At 60.9% G+C, this 19,214-nt stretch overlaps 1 protein-coding gene across 2 annotated transcripts; it reads left to right on the top strand.

Annotated features, from left to right (window-relative positions):
- Positions 1 to 1,615: 1,615 nt before the first annotated feature.
- TMUB1 (transmembrane and ubiquitin like domain containing 1) lies at positions 1,616 to 14,287 on the top strand. 2 transcript variants are annotated; one of them, XM_054018388.1, is made up of 3 exons: positions 1,616 to 1,712; positions 8,085 to 8,598; positions 12,901 to 14,287. In XM_054018388.1, the coding sequence occupies exons 2-3, from the start codon at positions 8,123 to 8,125 to the stop codon at positions 13,253 to 13,255; spliced, it is 831 nt and encodes a 276-aa protein (XP_053874363.1). In that variant the 5' UTR covers positions 1,616 to 1,712; positions 8,085 to 8,122; the 3' UTR covers positions 13,256 to 14,287. The 2 variants fall into 2 exon arrangements, with proteins under 2 accessions (XP_053874363.1, XP_053874362.1); XM_054018387.1 differs by lacking the exon at positions 1,616 to 1,712 and adding an exon at positions 2,336 to 2,368.
- Positions 14,288 to 19,214: the final 4,927 nt, after the last annotated feature.

Below are 19,214 nucleotides of genomic sequence, written 5' to 3'. Positions count from 1 at the left end.
ACCCCTATTTATGAATCCAAGAATCACATTACGCCTTTTTGACCACAGCTTCGCACTGTTTGGCTGATTATCCACCAAACCCCCAAAATCTTTTTCAGAACCACTACACCCCAGGATAGATTCTCCCATCACTTAAGTATGGCCTATAATATTTGTTCCTGGATTAATACATTTACATTTAGCTATATTAAAAGACATATTGCTTGCTTGCGCCCAGTGTACGAAGTGATCCAGATCGCTCTGAATCAGTGACCTGCCCTCGACATTATTTACCACTACCCAATTTTTGTGTCATCTGCAAACTTTAATTATATTTTCTTCCAGGTCATTAATAAAATGTTCACTAGCACAGGGCCAAGAACTGATCCCACTGGAAACACACCTGCCCATTTACAATTATATTGTGAGACCTATCAGTTAGCCAGTTTTTAATCCATTTAATGTCTGCCATGTTAATTTTATATTGTTCTGTTTTTTTCATCAAAATGTCATATGGCACCAAGTCAAATGCCTTACAGAAATCTAGGTACATTATGGCAACACTGTTGCCTTTATCATCCAAATTTGTAATCTCATCCAAAAACAGTTATCACATTAGTTTGACAGGGTCTGTTTTCCACAAACCAATGTTGATTGGCATTAATTATATCACCCTTCTTTAATTCTTTATTAATTGAGTCCCGTATCAGCTGCTCCATTGTCTTTCAGCACAGGAAGGGAAATAGAGAAGCCCCTTACTCCTGCCCCTGGTTTGATCCCTGTATACTGAACCCCTGCACAGGGTGTTATGGAGGCAAGTTTTTATTCCAATATGCCCAGGATGGAGCTGCACAGAGCTGTGGGGGATGCGTCCAGCATGACCACTATGGGAATCCTGTGACTAGCTCTGGTGCCCTCAATTCAAGGAGGAGGTTGATAAACTGGAGAGGGTTCAGAGAAGAGCCAGGAGAATGATTAAAGGATTAGGAAAACCTGCAATGATAGATCAAGGAGCTCAGTCTATTTAGCTTAACAAAGAGAAGGTTCAGGGGTGACTTGATTACAGTCTCTAAGTACCTTCATGGGGAACAAATATTTAGTAACGGGTTTTTCGGTGTGGCAGAGGGAGGTCTGACACCATCCAATTGCGGAAGCTGAAGCGAGACAAACTCAGACTGGAAATACGGTGCACATTTTTGACAGTGAGGGTAATTATCCATGGGAACAATTGACCAAGGGTTGGGATCTCTGAACCCAATGTGGCAAAATGTGGTGAATGGAACAGAAGTGAATTGACTAGGGGCCCCACATTGCCCTGCACTGCCTGTGTATGGGGAGGGGAGGGCTGGGACTACAGGCTAGGGTTACCATATTTAAAAAATAAAAAAAGAGGACACTTCATGGGGCCTTGACCCCGCCCCTTTCCCACACCTGGCCTGCCCCAACTCCGCCCCTCCCCCCAAAGTCTCCGCCCTAACTCCGCCCCTCCCCTGAGCGCCTCGCATTCCCCCTCCTCTCTCCCAGCCACGCGGAAAGGGCTGCCCGAGCGCTACTGGCTTCACGGTTTGCCGGGCAGCCCCCAGACCCTGCGCCCCCGGCCGGCGTTTCCCCAGCGCAGCTGGAGCCCGGGAGGGCAAGTGCCCGGCCGGTGGCGCAGGGTCCGGAGGCATGGGGGCTGCCCGAAGCCAGTAGCGCTCGGGCAGCTCGGCTTTAAACAGAGCCGAAGAGTCAAGGTAGGGAGCACAGCAGCCGCGGGAGGGGAAGTGCCCGGCCGGTATTTTTCCCGGACATGTTCGGCTTTTTGGCAATTCACCCTGGGCAGGGGTTTGATTACCAAAGAGCCGGACATGTCCGGGATAAACCGGACGTATGGTAACCCTACTACAGGCCCCACAGAGAGAGAGAGAGTGTGTGTGTGTGTGATTACAGGCCCCACAATGCCCTGCACTCGGAGGGGGGGGACTACGGGCCCCACAATGCCCTGCACTCGGGAGGGGGGGTGGAGGGGGGAACTACAGGCCCCACAATGCCCTGCACTCGGGGGGGGGGGTGGAGGGGGGAACTACAGGCCCCACAATGCCCTGCACTCGGGAGGGGGGGTGGAGGGGGGAACTACAGGCCCCACAATGCCCTGCACTCGGAGGGGGGGTGGAGGGGGGAACTACAGGCCCCACAATGCCCTGCACTCGGAGGGGGGGTGGAGGGGGGAACTACAGGCCCCACAATGCCCTGCACTCGGGAGGGGGGAACTACAGGCCCCACAATGCCCTGCACTCGGGAGGGGGGAACTACAGGTCCCACAATACCCTGCGCTTGGGGGCGGGGACTACAGGTCCCAGAATGCCTTGCGCTGGCCCCGGAAGCGAGCGGTCCGGGATGGAGGAGGCGGGTGAGTATCTGCTCTGGGCTCACAGGGGCCCTCCGGTCCGGCCGGCGCCGGGGCCAGGATCCACCGGGCACCGACCTGCCCCCCCCGCCGCTGCTGCCCCCCCGCTAACCTCCTCTCCCTGCTGCCCGCCCCCCCCCGCCGCTGCCCCCCCCCCCCGCTAACCTCCTCTCCCTGCTGCCCGCCCCCCCCGCCGCTGCTGCCCCCCCGCCCCCCGCTAACCTCCTCTCCCTGCTGCCCGCCCCCCCGCCCCCCTCTATCCCTGAGCCCCCCCGCTAACCTCCTCTCCCTGCTGCCCCCCCCCCCGCCGCTGCTGCCCCCCCGCCCCCCGCTAACCTCCTCTCCCTGCTGCCCCCCCCCCCCGCCGCTGCTGCCCCCCCGCCCCCCGCTAACCTCCTCTCCCTGCTGCCCGCCCCCCCGCCCCCCTCTATCCCTGAGCCCCCCCGCTAACCTCCTCTCCCTGCTGCCCGCCCCTCCGTCTATCCCTGAGGCCCCCCCGCTGCTGCCCCCCCGTCCAGCGTGTCCCCCCCCCGCTAACCTCCTCTCCCTGCTGCCCGCCCCTCCGTCTATCCCTGAGGCCCCCCCGCTGCTGCCCCCCCGTCCAGCGTGTCCCCCCCCGCTAACCTCCTCTCCCTGCTGCCTGCCCCACAACTCACCTGTTTCCTCCCCCCTTCCCCCACCCCATCTAACGCTGACCCCGCCTAGCCCCCGCCCCACTGCCTTTCCTGCCCTGCTCTCGCTGGGGGGGGCTGTTTGCCCCCCCTTATGCTCGCTGCTCTGTCCTGGCTGGGGGCTCCCCCCTCTGCCCCCTCAGCTCAGCTCTAACCTGCTCCGTGTCCATCCTCTCAGCTAGCGCCGCCCCATGAGCACCGCACGGGCTCTGGTGGCCCTGACTGCCCCGTCCCCAAGGCGCACGGAGGGTCCGGGCCGGGTCCCAGACAGTGGAAGAGCTGGGACTAGACTAGGGCTGCTAGACAGTCTGTGTAGCGGGGGTGCCGAGAGCCACCGAACCGAACTGTCCCCCTGGATATCATGGAAACCACTTCAGGCCGGGGCCCGGCGCAGCAGCCCCTGTGCCAGCACCTAGGGAACAAGGCAGCAGCCCTTGTGGGAACGCTCCTGCACTCTCTGGCAGGCCACTCATACACCCTCCTCTGTCACTTGCTTCCCACGGTGGTGTGCTCCCCAGCGACGCAGCTGGGCTGCGCCCCAAAGACTCCCTCAGCCACCCACGCCCAGAGTGCCCGAGTGGCAGGCCCTGCAGGGAGGGGTTTGACTGCAGAGAGGCTGGGCGGTTGGCTTGCGGTGGTCACTTCTCAAGAAAGATGTTAAGAATTGTGTCTCTGTTCCTCGTGTATGTAGATTGTGAGCTGCTTGGGGCAGGGCTCGGCCTTTTGTTGTTCATAGAGTCCAAGGCCAGCAGGGACGATTGTGATCAAATAGTCTGGCCTCCTGCATCACACAGGCCAGAGACTTGCCCAAAAATCATTCCTTTGGCTCTAGAGCAGGGGTAGGCAACCTATGGCACGTGTGCCGAAGGCGGCACGCGAGCTGATTTTCAGTGGCACTCACACTGCCCGGGTCCTGGCCACCCGTCCAGGGGGCTCTGCATTTTAATTGAATTTAAATGAAGTTTCTTAAACATTTTAAAAACCTTATTTACTTTACATACAACAATAGTTTAGTTATGTATTATAGACTTATAGAAAGAGACCTTCTACAAACGTTAAAATGTATGACTGGCACGGGGAACCTTAAATCAGAGTGAATAAATGAAGACTCGGCACAACGCTTCTGAAAGGTTGCTGACCCCTGGTCTAGAGCTTATCTTTAGTTCCATGTGTCAATACTTTAGAGCAGGGCTCTGAGCCTTTCCAGACTGCTGTCCCCCTTGCAGGAGGTTAATTTGCCTGGCGTACCCCCGAGTTTCACCTCACTTAAAAACTACTCGCTTACAAACTCAGACATAGAAATACAAAGGTGTCACCGCATGCTATTGCTGACAGATAGCTTACTTTCTGATTTTTACCATGTAATTATAAAATAAATCAATTGGAATATAAATATTGTACTTACAATTCAGTGTATAGTATATAGAGCAGTGTAAACAAGTCATTGTCTGTATAAAATTTTAGTTTGCACTGACTTCACTAGTGCTTTTTACGTAGCCTGTTGTAAAGCTAGGCAAATCTCTAGATGAGTTGATGTACCCTTGGAAGACCTCTGCGTACCCCTGGTTGAGAGCCACTACCCTAGATACGCCATCAATACCAATAATAACATAGAGAAAAGCTACATTTAAAATAAAGCTTATAAAGTAAAGCACTCAAAAGTTAGGAAATCCCTTAACTTGCTCCCTTGTGCATGTGCATTACGATACAGTCTTTAAGTACATGATCACTTACTGCTTTTTCCACAGGTTCCCTTGCCTCATTCAGTGCTCTGAATGCAATGTGCTCCCTGAGTGCGTAGCTATTTAATATTGCTCTTTGTCCTTATTTGGTGTGTGATCCCAGGCTTTGCTTACTGACCATCCAAACCCAGCTCTGACTACAGAGCTAATCTTGTGGAGCGAGCCCAGGGGAAGTCTTTTCATTTTTTGTTTGAGTTTTTGGGAATTCCTGGTTATTTCATTTTATCCAGATTTGGCGGGGAGGTTGGTTGCAGGTTCTGCCCTAGGTGGTGGGAGCTGGGTTGGAGGGCCAGCAGCAGCTCTGGGGCTCCTGTCCTGTGGGCTGGGCCTGGCTCCTCGCTCTGGATGTTGTGACCTGGCACACAGACTTGCAGCACTGCCCAGGTTTGATGGAGGAGCAGCCAGGTTGCAACACCAGTCACTCCAAGTTGGACTGTTTAGGGGTGCCCCCTTGTCATGAAAGGAGGAGGCTGGGCCAAGCCTGGGTGTGTGGCGCTGTGACCTTGTGTATCAGGTCGCGATGCCCGGACAGGAGCCCTAGAGCTGCTGTTGCTGGTTGAGGTTTTTCACTTTATTTCATGTTGTTTCACTTTTGGGAAAAGATGAATTTCTCTTCACAAAGCACCTGTGAGATTAGACTGTGGTATTCCCATTTTATAGCTAGGGAATGACCGCCCCGAACCTCAGAGGTATTTAGCTACCCAACTCTCAGTTAAATCAAGGGGTGTGTAGATGCCTAGACCTGTGAGGAGCTGATCCCGAGAGAGTAGGGAAAATATTATTAAACACTTCCACTAGCTTTGGATGCACAATCGGAGAGTCCTATAAATGCCTCAGTTTCCTTCGGTGCTTTGCATGGAGCATAAAGGGTGAAAAATCTGCTCTTGGGGCAGGTGAGGGGTGTGTGTCACAGGACTGGAATGGGTTGATAAGGACTGGCTGAAACCACCCAGGATCCACAAGACAGTGGAATCCCCAGTGGCCAGGATGGAGGTTTTTCCCCATCTGGAAGCAGAGCAAAGGCCCCAGGTGGAGAACAAAGGGGAGAGGGGTCAGGTGACTGGGCTAAGTTGGCCTTTGGAGACGGGCACCTGGCTGGAACTAAGGACAAAGGGAGAGAGCCAAGATGGTTTCAAGGGAGCCCTGGCCTGGAGTTGGCCAGGCTGGACTCTGCCTTCACCTTTGCCTCTCTGCTAACATCGGGATCTGAAGCCAGGTGACCAATAAAGTGTGGGAGGGCTGCCTGCTGTGAGTGCACATACTGACTGCAGGGAGCATGATGCCATGAAGGGGCACAGCATGGCCTTCTGCAGGCATCTGGCTGGGGATTCACAGAGAAAGACAGGGATCACTGGGCGGAAGGGCCAGTTTCAGAGCCTTGGCGGCTACAGACCTGCCCCAGTGGAACTGTGGGCCCTTGGGACCCGGCACACTACGGGGACTGGTTACAGGCAGGGGTACAGACTAGGCTCTGGGTCTTTGACAGGTGCCTAGACCTTTGAAGATCTGAGCCAGAGAGATTAAGGCAAAAATTGTCAAAAGCTTCCCCCAGTTTTGGATGCCCAGTTTGAGACGCCTGGAGCCTTAGGCGCTTAGGAGCATTTTTGTAACACTTCAGATGTTCAAAGCACAGCCCTGATTGACTTCAGTTGCCATCATGAGCACTTGGCACTTCTGCATATCAGACCCCAGGTCTCAAGTCGGACATCCAGAAATGAGAACACACTGAAAAGTTTGGTTTAAGTGACATTTACTTCTGTTAGTCTCAAAGGTGCCACAGGACCCTCTGTTAGTTTAAGTGACTTGCCCAGCATCGCCCAGGAACTGTGTGGCAGAGGCAGGGACAGACTCCAGTTTTCCAGGACAGCATTCAATTGCCTTCACCATTGGGCTGTAGTCCACGAAAGCTTATGCTCTAATAAATTTGTTAGTCTCTAAGGTGCCACAAGTACTCCTGTTCTTCTTTTTGCGGATACAGACTAACACGACTGCTACTCTGAAACATGAGAACATTCTTTCTCTTCCTGTTGTCCCCTGCCTTATTCACGGCACACTTTCCTGGTGGGGTGGAACATGCCCATCGGTGGAGGGAGTTCACAAACAATTGCGTAAAGGGGATGAGGGATGGATACATGCTTCCTGCTTCGTCAAGAAATGAGCCCTCCACACAGCCTCCTTCACTACACAGACACGATTCATTCCCACAGCCCCATCCTGTACACTGATTGAGGCAGGGGTCCTGAGGGTAATGTAGAATGTGATCAAGTAATTAAAGCTTATGCCCAAATAAATCTGTTAGTCTTTAAGGTGCCACCAGACTCCTTGTTGTAATTAAAGATTGTATTATAAGTATATACACATGGAGTCAAATTAAGGATGCCCTCGTAACCTTAACTCTGGCATTTCCTTTCTTTTGAGTGCTCAACTTTGAAATCTCAGCATTCTTCTAGTGTAGATTTTTGTTAATGTAACCGCCTGGCTTTTTTAAAAAGCAAAGTGAAAAACAAATTCCATTGTGTGGAACCATAATGGCCCCTAACACCTTTAGATCCCAGCACAGTCCTCTCCCGGTGGAGGTCAGACTAGATGATCATACTACTTCCTTCTGGCCTTAACATCTCTGACTCTACAACTCAGGCGAGCTGTCTGTGTGTGTCTGCTACTAGGTGGGGTGGGACACTAGCTTTGTCAGTGGGTTGCACATCTGTTGGCTGGCGTCAGAGGAATGCCGATGATCAGGAATCCAGAATTCCATTCCGGGCTGTGAAGAGGAGCATGTCTAGTGGTTATAGACCCTTCTGCCCCTGTTCCCCTGCCTGTCCCTGTCTCCTAGCGTGTACCTGTCTGTATCGTCTCCTCCCACACGCACAACCTGTCTCTCTCTCCTCCTCCCCTCCCAACCCCCCCCCCCCCCCGCATAAAAACAGTTGAAGTTTGCAAAGTTGGGAGCAACTGGAAAGGAGCGGCTAGTGGGAAGCATTAGGCAGCCTTGGCTAGACTGCGCTACCGGAGAGGGGACAATGGGAAGAGAGTCGAACGGGGAGGCCATGGCATGATGCGAACAAATGAGCTCCGAGATCTAGGCCCGTTGGGCTCAGCATCCCTCTAACTCGGCCGAAGCCTGCACTTAGTGCCCCAGGGGCATGGGGGTGTCTCCAGGACCTTCCTCCCTGGGGCATTCATGTTGTGCCCTGTGGGCCAGGCCCAGCCGGGGGAGTCCCTGTTGGGTGGGAAGCTGAGCACTGGCTGGGGGGGGTCCCCCCGATACTGGCTCCCAGGCTCACTGCTGCTGTTTTGTCTCTGCAGTTTGGTAATCCCGCTGTCCCCCGCACTGCCCAGCTGCCATGGCTCTGATTGAGGGCGTGGGGGACGAAGTCACCATCCTCTTCGCCCTGCTGCTCATCCTGCTGGTGCTGGTGCTGGCATGGGTCTCTACGCAGACCTCAGAGCGGGGAGACCAGGTCTTTGCTGCCTCGCCCCCTCTGGCAGCTGGGCAGCTTGGGGCAGAGAGCCTGCTGGAGGATGGGCCAAGGGAGCCCAGCATGCAAACCCCAGCGGCAGGGGAGCGCAAGGAGGAAGCGGAGTCTTCAGCGGGTGCCGTGCCAGATGGGCCTGATGGTATTGCCGCAGAGCTGAGGCACCGGGCCAACCCTGGATCTCCACAGTGCCCCCTGCAGCCCCCCGGAGACACAGGTGCCAGCCCCGAGGCCATGGACAGTAGCCCCACGGACCGCACCATAGTGCTAAGGCTGAAGTTCCTGAATGACACGGAGCGCCTGGCCACGGTGTGCCCAGAGGAGACGGTCGGCTCTCTGAAGAGGTGAGAGGCCAAGCAGTAGCAAGCCGTGGGGAGGAGATGGAGCTCTGAAGCACAGCCTCACAGCCAGGCAGGCTCCCCCTCTCCCCCTTTCCTCTGCCCTCCCCGCCTGGGGGCTCTGGCATCCCTTGAACCTCAGCTTGCCCTCCCGTCTCCTGCACTGAACGTGCTGGACGCGGCTTGGAGCCTGGACCGCTTTCTGCTGCCGTCCCTCCCCAAGGGGGTAGACTTGTGTGCCCGGCTCATGCCTGTAGCGTAGGCAGCACCGTTGGTATCATTGATCACAGAGCAGGGTGATGGAGTGCTGGGCGGGACACACCCTGGCACAAGGGCACAGAGCAGGGTGATGGAGTGCTGGGCGGGACACACCCTGGCACAAGGGCACAGAGCAGGGTGATGGAGTGCTGGGCGGGACACACCCTGGCACAAGGGCACAGAGCACAGAGCAGGGTGATGGAGTGCTGTGCGGGACGCACCCTGGCACAAGGGCACAGAGCACAGAGCAGGGTGATGGAGTGCTGGGCGGGACGCACCCTGGCACAAGGGCACAGAGCACAGAGCAGGGTGATGGAGTGCTGGGCGGGACGCACCCTGGCACAAGGGCACAGAGCAGGGTGATGGAGTTCTGGGCGGGACGCACCCTGGCACAAGGGCACAGAGCAGGGTGATGGAGTGCTGGGCGGGAAACACCCTGGCACAAGGGCACAGAGCAGGGTGATGGAGTGGTGGGCGGGACGCACCCTGGCACAAGGGCACAGAGCAGGGTGATGGAGTGCTGGGCGGGACACACCCTGGCACAAGGGCACAGAGCAGGGTGATGGAGTGCTGGGCGGGACGCACCCTGGCACAAGGGCACAGAGCAGGGTGATGGAGTGCTGGGCGGGACGCACCCTGGCACAAGGGCACAGAGCAGGGTGATGGAGTGCTGGGTGGGACGCACCCTGGCACAAGGGCACAGAGCAGGGTGATGGAGTGCTGGGCGGGACACACCCTGGCACAAGGGCACAGAGCAGGGTGATGGAGTGCTGGGCGGGACACACCCTGGCACAAGGGCACAGAGCACAGAGCAGGGTGATGGAGTGCTGGGCGGGACACACCCTGGCACAAGGGCACAGAGCAGGGTGATGGAGTGCTGGGCGGGACGCACCCTGGCACAAGGGCACAGAGCACAGAGCAGGGTGATGGAGTGCTGGGCGGGACGCACCCTGGCACAAGGGCACAGAGCACAGAGCAGGGTGATGGAGTGCTGGGCGGGACACACCCTGGCACAAGGGCACAGAGCACAGAGCAGGGTGATGGAGTGCTGGGCGGGACGCACCCTGGCACAAGGGCACAGAGCAGGGTGATGGAGTGCTGGGCGGGACGCACCCTGGCACAAGGGCACAGAGCACAGAGCAGGGTGATGGAGTGCTGGGCGGGACACACCCTGGCACAAGGGCACAGAGCACAGAGCAGGGTGATGGAGTGCTGGGCGGGACGCACCCTGGCACAAGGGCACAGAGCAGGGTGATGGAGTGCTGGGCGGGACACACCCTGGCACAAGGGCACAGAGCAGGGTGATGGAGTGCTGGGCGGGACGCACCCTGGCACAAGGGCACAGAGCACAGAGCAGGGTGATGGAGTGCTGGGCGGGACGCGCCCTGGCACAAGGGCACAGAGCAGGGTGATGGAGTGCTGGGTGGGACGCACCCTGGCACAAGAGCACAGAGCAGGGTGATGGAGTGCTGGGCGGGACGCACCCTGGCACAAGGGCACAGAGCACAGAGCAGGGTGATGGAGTGCTGGGCGGGACGCGCCCTGGCACAAGGGCACAGAGCAGGGTGATGGAGTGCTGGGCGGGACACACCCTGGCACAAGGGCACAGAGCAGGGTGATGGAGTGCTGTGCGGGACGCAACCTGGCACAGAGCACAGAGCAGGGTGATGGAGTGCTGGGCGGGACACACCCTGGCACAAGGGCACAGAGCAGGGTGATGGAGTGCTGGGCGGGACACACCCTGGCACAAGGGCACAGAGCACAGAGCAGGGTGATGGAGTGCTGGGCGGGACGCACCCTGGCACAAGAGCACAGAGCAGGGTGATGGAGTGCTGGGCGGGACGCGCCCTGGCACAAGGGCACAGAGCAGGGTGATGGAGTGCTGTGCGGGACGCACCCTGGCACAAGGGCACAGAGCAGGGTGATGGAGTGCTGTGCGGGACGCACCCTGGCACAAGGGCACAGAGCACAGAGCAGGGTGTTGGAGTGCTGGGCGGGACGCAGCCTGGCACAGAGCAGGGTGATGGAGTGCTGGGCGGTACGCACCCTGGCACAAGGGCACAGAGCAGGGTGATGGAGTGCTGGGCGGGACACACCCTGGCACAAGGGCACAGAGCAGGGTGATGGAGTGCTGGGCGGGACGCATCCTGGCACAAGGGCACAGAGCACAGAGCAGGGTGATGGAGTGCTGGGCGGGACGCACCCTGGCACAAGGGCACAGAGCAGGGTGATGGAGTGCTGTGCGGGACGCGCCCTGGCACAAGGGCACAGAGCAGGGTGATGGAGTGCTGGGCGGGATGCACCCTGGCACAAGGGCACAGAGCACAGAGCAGGGTGATGGAGTGCTGGGCGGGACGCACCCTGGCACAAGGGCACAGAGCAGGGTGATGGAGTGCTGGGCGGGACGCACCCTGGCACAAGGGCACAGAGCAGGGTGATGGAGTGCTGGGCGGGACGCACCCTGGCACAAGGGCACAGAGCAGGGTGATGGAGTGCTGGGCGGGACGCACCCTGGCACAAGGGCACAGAGCACAGGGCAGGGTGACGGAGTGCTGTGCGGGACGCACCCTGGCACAAGGGCACAGACTGGCCTGGGGAGACCATGGTGGGACACTGCTAGGACAATGAGAGCACACAACGAAATGACAGACCATGGAAGGGAATATGTGGGGGAGGGCTGTACAGCCTGGGGATGGGGATGGATCAGGGGTGGGGGACTTGCGTTCGGGCTCGCGGGATGGAGATTCATGGGGAGTTGGGCACAGCCAAGCCCCCGTAATGGGGGTTTGGAGCCCTATGGAGGAAGGTTGTACTCAAAGCAGACTGCGAAGAGCTACAAAGGGATCTCACCAAACTGGGTGACTGGGTAACAAAATGGCAGATGCAATTCAGTGTTGATAAATGCAAAGTAATGCACATTGGAAAAGGTAATCCAACTATACATATACAGTGATGGGTCTAAATGAGCTGTTACCACTCAAGAAAGAGATCTTGGAGTCATTGTGGATAGTTCTCTGAAAACATCCACTCAATGGGCAGCAGCAGTCAAAAAAGCGAACAGAATGTTGGGAATCATTAGGAAAGGGAGAGATAAGAAGACAGAAAATATCATATTGCCGCTATATAAATCCATGGTATGGCCATTTCTTGAATACTGTGTGCAGATGTGGTTGCCCCATCTCAAAAAGATGCATTAGAATTGGAAAAAGCATAGAGAAGGGCAACAAATATGATTAGGGGTGTGGAACGGCTTCCATTTGAGGAGAGGATTAAAGAGACTGGGACTGTTCAGCTTGGAAAAGAGACGGCTAACGGGAGGTATGATTGAGGTCTATAGAATCATGACTGCTGTGGAGAAAGTAAATAAGGAAGTGTTATTTACTCCTCATAACACAAGAACTAGGGGTCACCAAATTAAATTAATAGGCAGCTAGTTTAAAACAAACACAAGGAAGTATTCACACAAGCAGAGTCAACCTGTGGAACTCCTTGCCAGAGGATGTTGTGAAGGCCAAAACTATAACTAGGTCCAAAAAAGAATTAGATGAGTTCCTGATCCATCAATGGCTATTAGCCAAGATGGTTAAGGACACACGCAACCCCATGCTGTGGGTGTCCCTAAACCTCTGACTGCCAGAAGCTGAGAGGATGATGGGCCAGATCACTCGATAAATCACCCTCTTGCATTCAGTCCCTCTGAAGCACCTGGCACCAGCCCCTGTTGGCAGACAGGACCGTGGGTTAGCTGGACCATTGGGCTGAGCCAGTGTGGCCGTTTTGATGTTCTTAAGGTGGGGATATCCTATCCTATCTCCTAGAACTGGAAGGGACCTTGAAAGGTCATCGAGTCCAGCCCCCTGCCTTCACTAGCAGGACCAAGTACTGATTTTGCCTTAGATCCCTAAGTGGCCCCCTCAAGGATTGAACTCATAACCCTGGGTTTAGCAGGCCAATGCTCAAACCACTGAGCTATCCCTCCCCCTCTATAAATGGGATGGTGGACTGTGTGTCTGTGACTGTGACATTTCCCTCCCTGTGTCTTCACCTTAGGGCCCATTTCCCAGGCCAGGAGCACCAGGTGCGTCTGATCTACCAGGGCCAGCTGCTGCGGGACGATGCTCAGAGCCTGGCTGCGTTGCACCTCACCCACAACAGCGTTCTGCACTGCCACGTCTCCCAGCATGGCCCAGCCCCCACGGCTGCTGGCCTCCGGGCCACTGCTGACCCTGTGCACACAGCCCTCAACGTGGGCAGCCTGATGCTGCCGCTCTTTGTGCTCATGCTGGCTGTGCTGTGGTACTTCCAGCTGCAATACCGGCACGTCTTCACCGCCACCGCCACCTCCTGCCTGGCTGGCCTCACCCTGCTCTTCAGCTTCATGGCCTTCGCTCTGTACCGTAGATAACACTGCCCACGGAGCCGCCGAACCCCGCCAGCCGTGAGAACATGCACTGTTCTGGGCAGAGCCCGCCTGCCCGCTGCCTCTACGGCTGAGGGGAGCCCGGGCCATTGGGCTGTGCTGCTCAGCCGTTTTGGTGGGACTGATGACAGAGACCCCCCAAGTGCACGGGACCCAAGTCTGCTGTTGTAGCATGAGTCCTGACGCCCAGCAGGAGGGCAGGGGCAGTGACTGTGGCCCCTATTTCCGAGTCCCATACCCCCACTCCACCTGGCGGCTGAGAGGAGGGACGCTGCAGTCCAGTGCGGTTCCCCCCTCCTCCAACAGCACTCGGGGGTGGTTTTTGTCAGGGTGGGAGCCAGAGCCTGAATTGTTACACGGGGACAGTTTCTTCCTGCCTCTGAGGAAGGTGGGGGGACTTCTTGGTTATAAGGAGCAAGCAGCTCTGCAGGACAGGCTGGGGTCTCCTCCTCAACGGGTTCCTCTGCCAGCCCCGGCTGCTGATGGGAATCTGCCCAGACTCCACCCTCCCCACCCCCCTCATTTGCTTTTTGCACGTGCTTGTGAACAGACTGGGCCCTTGTGCTCAATGCTTGCTCACCCAGACACTGGCATACAGTCTGGGTGCTGTTGCGTGCCCTTCTTTCCCCTGCACACACGAGTGCTCTCTCTCACACACACACACACACACACACACACTCTCACACAGGTTCCTTGCTGTGTGGAGTCCTGGACCTCGGCGATCGATTAGCCCATGGCCATTGCTGCACGGGGGAGCAGCGCCTGCGGGAAGGGGAGAGCTCTTCGCCCCCTGGGCTCTCTGGCTGTGCCCTCAGCTGATGCCAGAGTGGAGGTGGGGGGACGCTGCTGCTCCTGCAGGGGCTGACTGCGTGGTCGGCCACTTTGGGGAGGGTGCCCAGGGGTGGGAGGCCCAGCCCCCTGCCCCGTAGGGTTCCTGGGGGGTGATGGGGCCTGGGTCAGTGGAGCATGTTTCTCATTAATGCGTCTTTTAAAATTAAAAACTGTGAATGACTAAAATCTCCTCTGGCTGGTGTGTGTGTGTGGAGGGTGTGAGTGAGTGGAGAGTGGGGGAGGGCAGGGGGAGAGGTGTATGGGGGAAAGGCGTGGTAATTGCCGGACCAGAATAGCCAGCTCCCTGCTCTCTCCTGGCAGACAGAGTGATTGCTGGACCAGAGGAATTGCCTGACCAGTCTCTCCAGGGGGGTGGGGGGGGGGTGGAGGAGGAGGGGGCATGGGGGAAGGATGCAGTGTGTGGAGGTGAGGGAGGATAGGGTGATTGTGAGACCAGAGTAGCCTGCTCCTTGCTCTCTCCAGCGGGGGTGTGAGGTGTGTTGGGGGGTGCGCAGTGGGGACAGGGTGACAGATCTCTCTGGGGGCAGGGGAGAGTGTGGAGGAGGGGTCCACTGTGGGGGCAGAGTGATGGATTTCTGGGTGGGAGAGGATGTGGGGGAGGGAGGGTGTGGGAGAGGGGTGCACGGTGGAGACGGGGTGGCAGCTGCCCCAGAGGAGCTGAATCTCTCCTGGGGGAGGGGTGGGTTGTGGGAGAGGAGTGAGGGATCTTGGGGGGGGGAGTGGGGGATGGGTGGGTTGTGGGGGAGGGGTGATGGATCTGTGGGGGTAGGGGAGTGGGGGATGGGTGGGTTGTGGGGGCACAGTGACGTATCTCGGGGGCAAGGGGAGCGGGGAGGGCAGGTTGTGGGGGAGGGGTGACGGATCTTGGGGGAGAGGGAGAGGAGTGGGGATGGGCGGGGTGTGGAGGTGGGGTGGGCGGGGTGGCAGATCTCTCAGGGGGGAGGGAGGTGAGTGGGGATTGGGATGGGTGTGGGGGAGAGGTGCGCGGTGGGGGCGGGTTGGCGGATCTCTCGGGGGGCAGGAGAGAGGAGTCGGGGATGGGCGGGGTGTGGAGGAGGGGCGGACGGGGTGGCGGATCTCTCAGGGGGAGGGAGGTGAGCAGGGATTGCGTAGGGTGTGGGGGAGCGGTGACGGATATCTTGGGGGTGCGGGAGGGGTGATGGATCTCTCGGGTGTGGGGGTGGGGGGCACGATGGTGGGGTGGCAGATCGGGGGGTAGGGGAGGGGAAGGGTGTGGAGGAGGGGTGGCAGATCTCGGGGGATGGAGGGGATTGGGAATTGGGCGGGGGGTGGGAGAGGGGTGCGCGGTGGGGGTGGGATGTTGGATCTTGGTGGGCAGGGGAGGGTGTGCGGGGGATGGGTGGGATGGGTGCGCGGTGGGGGTGGGATGTCGGATCTTGGTGGGCAGGGGAGGGTGTGCGGGGGATGGGCGGGGTGTGGGGAAGGGGTGCAGGCAGCGTGTGTGGGGGAGGGAGGGGAGTGAGGATTGGGTGGGGGCGGGGTGTCGGATCTCGGGGGACAGGGGAGGGTGTGAGGGGATGTGCGGGGTGGGGGGAGGAGGGCACGCTGGGGGTGGGGTGACGGATCTGGGGGAGGCATGGGAGGGCTTGGGGGGAGGGGGACTGTGGGGGGGCAGGGGAGGGGTTGGTGGGCGGGGTGACGGATCTGGGGGAGGCCGGGGAGGGGGTGGGGGGACGGAGGGGAGTGGGGGATGGGCGGGGTGTGGCGGAGGGGTGTTGGCTCTCTGGGGGGGCAGGGGAGGGAGTGGGGGGATGGGCGGGGTGACGGATCTGGGGGAGGTAGGGGAGGGGGTGGGGAGACAGAGGGGAGTGGGGTATGGGCGGGGTGTGGAGGAGGGGAGTTGGATCTCTGGGGGGGCAGGGAAGGGAGTGGGGGGATGGGTGGGGGGTGGGGGCGGGGTGACGGATCTCGGGGGGTCAGGGAGCGTGTGGCGGGAGGGCAGGGGAGGGGAGTGGGGGACTGGAGGCAGGGGAGGGTGTGCAGGGGATGGGCAGGGTGTGGGGGAGGGGTGACGGATCTCGGGGGGCTCAGGGAAGCAGGTGGCGGGAGGGGGATGGGGTGGGGTGACATATCTGGGGGAGGCAGGGGAGGGGAGTGGGGGACTGCGGGGGCAGGGGAGGGTGTGTGGGGGATGGGCGGGGTGTGGGGGAGGGGTGACAGATCTCGGGGGGCTCAGGGGAGTGGGTGGCGGGAGGGCAGGGGAGGGGAGTGGGGGGCTGTGGGGGCAGGGAGGGGAGTGGGGGGATGGGTGGGGGCGGGGTGACGGATCTCGGAGGGCTCAGGGGGGCGGGTGGCGGGAGGGGATGGGGTGGGGGCGGGGTGACATATCTGGGGGAGGCAGGGGAGGGGGTGGGGAGACAGGGGAGTGGGGGATGGGTGGGGTGTGGAGGAGGGGAGTTGGATCTCTGGGGGGGCAGGGGAGGGGAGTGGGGGACTGTGGGGGCAGGGAGGAGAGTGGGGGGATGGGTGGGGGCGGGGTGACGGATCTCGGGGGGCTCAGAGGGGCGGGTGGCGGGAGGGGATGGGGTGGGGGCGGGGTGACATATCTGGGGGAGGCAGGGGAGGAGAGTGGGGGGATGGGTGGGGGCGGGGTGACGGATCTCGGGGGGCTCAGAGGGGCGGGTGGCGGGAGGGGATGGGGTGGGGGCGGGGTGACATATCTGGGGGAGGCAGGGGAGGAGAGTGGGGGGATGGGTGGGGGCGGGGTGACGGATCGCGGGGGGTCAGGGAGCGGGTGGCGGGAGGGGGTGGGGTGGGGGCGGGGTGACATATCTGGGGGAGGCAGGGGAGGGGAGTGGGGGACTGTGGGGGCAGGGAGGAGAGTGGGGGGATGGGTGGGGGCGGGGTGACGGATCGCGGGGGGTCAGGGAGCGGGTGGCGGGAGGGGGATGGGGTGGGGGCGGGGTGACATATCTGGGGGAGGCAGGGGAGGAGAGTGGGGGACTGTGGGGGCAGGGGAGGGTGTGTGGGGGATGGGCGGGGTGTGGGGGAGGGGTGACAGATCTCGGGGGGCTCAGGGGAGTGGGTGGCGGGAGGGCAGGGGAGGGGAGTGGGGGGCTGTGGGGGCAGGGAGGGGAGTGGGGGGATGGGTGGGGGCGGGGTGACGGATCTCGGAGGGCTCAGGGGGGCGGGTGGCGGGAGGGGATGGGGTGGGGGCGGGGTGACATATCTGGGGGAGGCAGGGGAGGGGGTGGGGAGACAGGGGAGTGGGGGATGGGTGGGGTGTGGAGGAGGGGAGTTGGATCTCTGGGGGGGCAGGGGAGGGGAGTGGGGGACTGTGGGGGCAGGGAGGAGAGTGGGGGGATGGGTGGGGGCGGGGTGACGGATCTCGGGGGGCTCAGAGGGGCGGGTGGCGGGAGGGGATGGGGTGGGGGCGGGGTGACATATCTGGGGGAGGCAGGGGAGGAGAGTGGGGGGATGGGTGGGGGCGGGGTGACGGATCTCGGGGGGCTCAGAGGGGCGGGTGGCGGGAGGGGATGGGGTGGGGGCGGGGTGACATATCTGGGGGAGGCAGGGGAGGAGAGTGGGGGGATGGGTGGGGGCGGGGTGACGGATCGCGGGGGGTCAGGGAGCGGGTGGCGGGAGGGGGTGGGGTGGGGGCGGGGTGACATATCTGGGGGAGGCAGGGGAGGGGAGTGGGGGACTGTGGGGGCAGGGAGGAGAGTGGGGGGATGGGTGGGGGCGGGGTGACGGATCGCGGGGGGTCAGGGAGCGGGTGGCGGGAGGGGGATGGGGTGGGGGCGGGGTGACATATCTGGGGGAGGCAGGGGAGGAGAGTGGGGGGATGGGTGGGGGCGGGGTGACGGATCGCGGGGGGTCAGGGAGCGGGTGGCGGGAGGGGGTGGGGTGGGGGCGGGGTGACATATCTGGGGGAGGCAGGGGAGGGGAGTGGGGGACTGTGGGGGCAGGGAGGAGAGTGGGGGGATGGGTGGGGGCGGGGTGACGGATCGCGGGGGGTCAGGGAGCGGGTGGCGGGAGGGGGATGGGGTGGGGGCGGGGTGACATATCTGGGGGAGGCAGGGGAGGAGAGTGGGGGACTGTGGGGGCAGGGGAGGGAGTGGGGGGATGGGTGGGGGCGGGGTGACGGATCTCGGGGGGCTCAGAGGGGCGGGTGGCGGGAGGGGATGGGGTGGGGGCGGGGTGACATATCTGGGGGAGGCAGGGGAGGAGAGTGGGGGGATGGGTGGGGGCGGGGTGACGGATCGCGGGGGGTCAGGGAGCGGGTGGCGGGAGGGGGTGGGGTGGGGGCGGGGTGACATATCTGGGGGAGGCAGGGGAGGGGAGTGGGGGACTGTGGGGGCAGGGAGGAGAGTGGGGGGATGGGTGGGGGCGGGGTGACGGATCGCGGGGGGTCAGGGAGCGGGTGGCGGGAGGGGGATGGGGTGGGGGCGGGGTGACATATCTGGGGGAGGCAGGGGAGGAGAGTGGGGGGATGGGTGGGGGCGGGGTGACGGATCTCGGGGGGCTCAGAGGGGCGGGTGGCGGGAGGGGATGGGGTGGGGGCGGGGTGACATATCTGGGGGAGGCAGGGGAGGAGAGTGGGGGGATGGGTGGGGGCGGGGTGACGGATCGCGGGGGGTCAGGGAGCGGGTGGCGGGAGGGGGTGGGGTGGGGGCGGGGTGACATATCTGGGGGAGGCAGGGGAGGGGAGTGGGGGACTGTGGGGGCAGGGAGGAGAGTGGGGGGATGGGTGGGGGCGGGGTGACGGATCGCGGGGGGTCAGGGAGCGGGTGGCGGGAGGGGGATGGGGTGGGGGCGGGGTGACATATCTGGGGGAGGCAGGGGAGGAGAGTGGGGGACTGTGGGGGCAGGGGAGGGAGTGGGGGGATGGGTGGGGGCGGGGTGACATATCTGGGGGAGGCAGGGGAGGAGAGTGGGGGACTGTGGGGGCAGGGGAGGGAGTGGGGGGATGGGTGGGGGCGGGGTGACATATCTGGGGGAGGCAGGGGAGGGGAGTGGGGGGATGGGTGGGGGCGGGGTGACATATCTGGGGGAGGCAGGGGAGGGGAGTGGGGGGATGGGGTGGGGGCGGGGTGACATATCTGGGGGAGGCAGGGGAGGGGAGTGGGGG

Source organism: Malaclemys terrapin, chromosome 2 (assembly GCF_027887155.1).
Source record: "Malaclemys terrapin pileata isolate rMalTer1 chromosome 2, rMalTer1.hap1, whole genome shotgun sequence".
In the NCBI taxonomy this organism is placed as follows: domain Eukaryota; kingdom Metazoa; phylum Chordata; order Testudines; family Emydidae; genus Malaclemys; species Malaclemys terrapin.
Note: the sequence above shows the minus strand (reverse complement) of the source record. Positions and strands in the feature narration are given on the sequence as shown.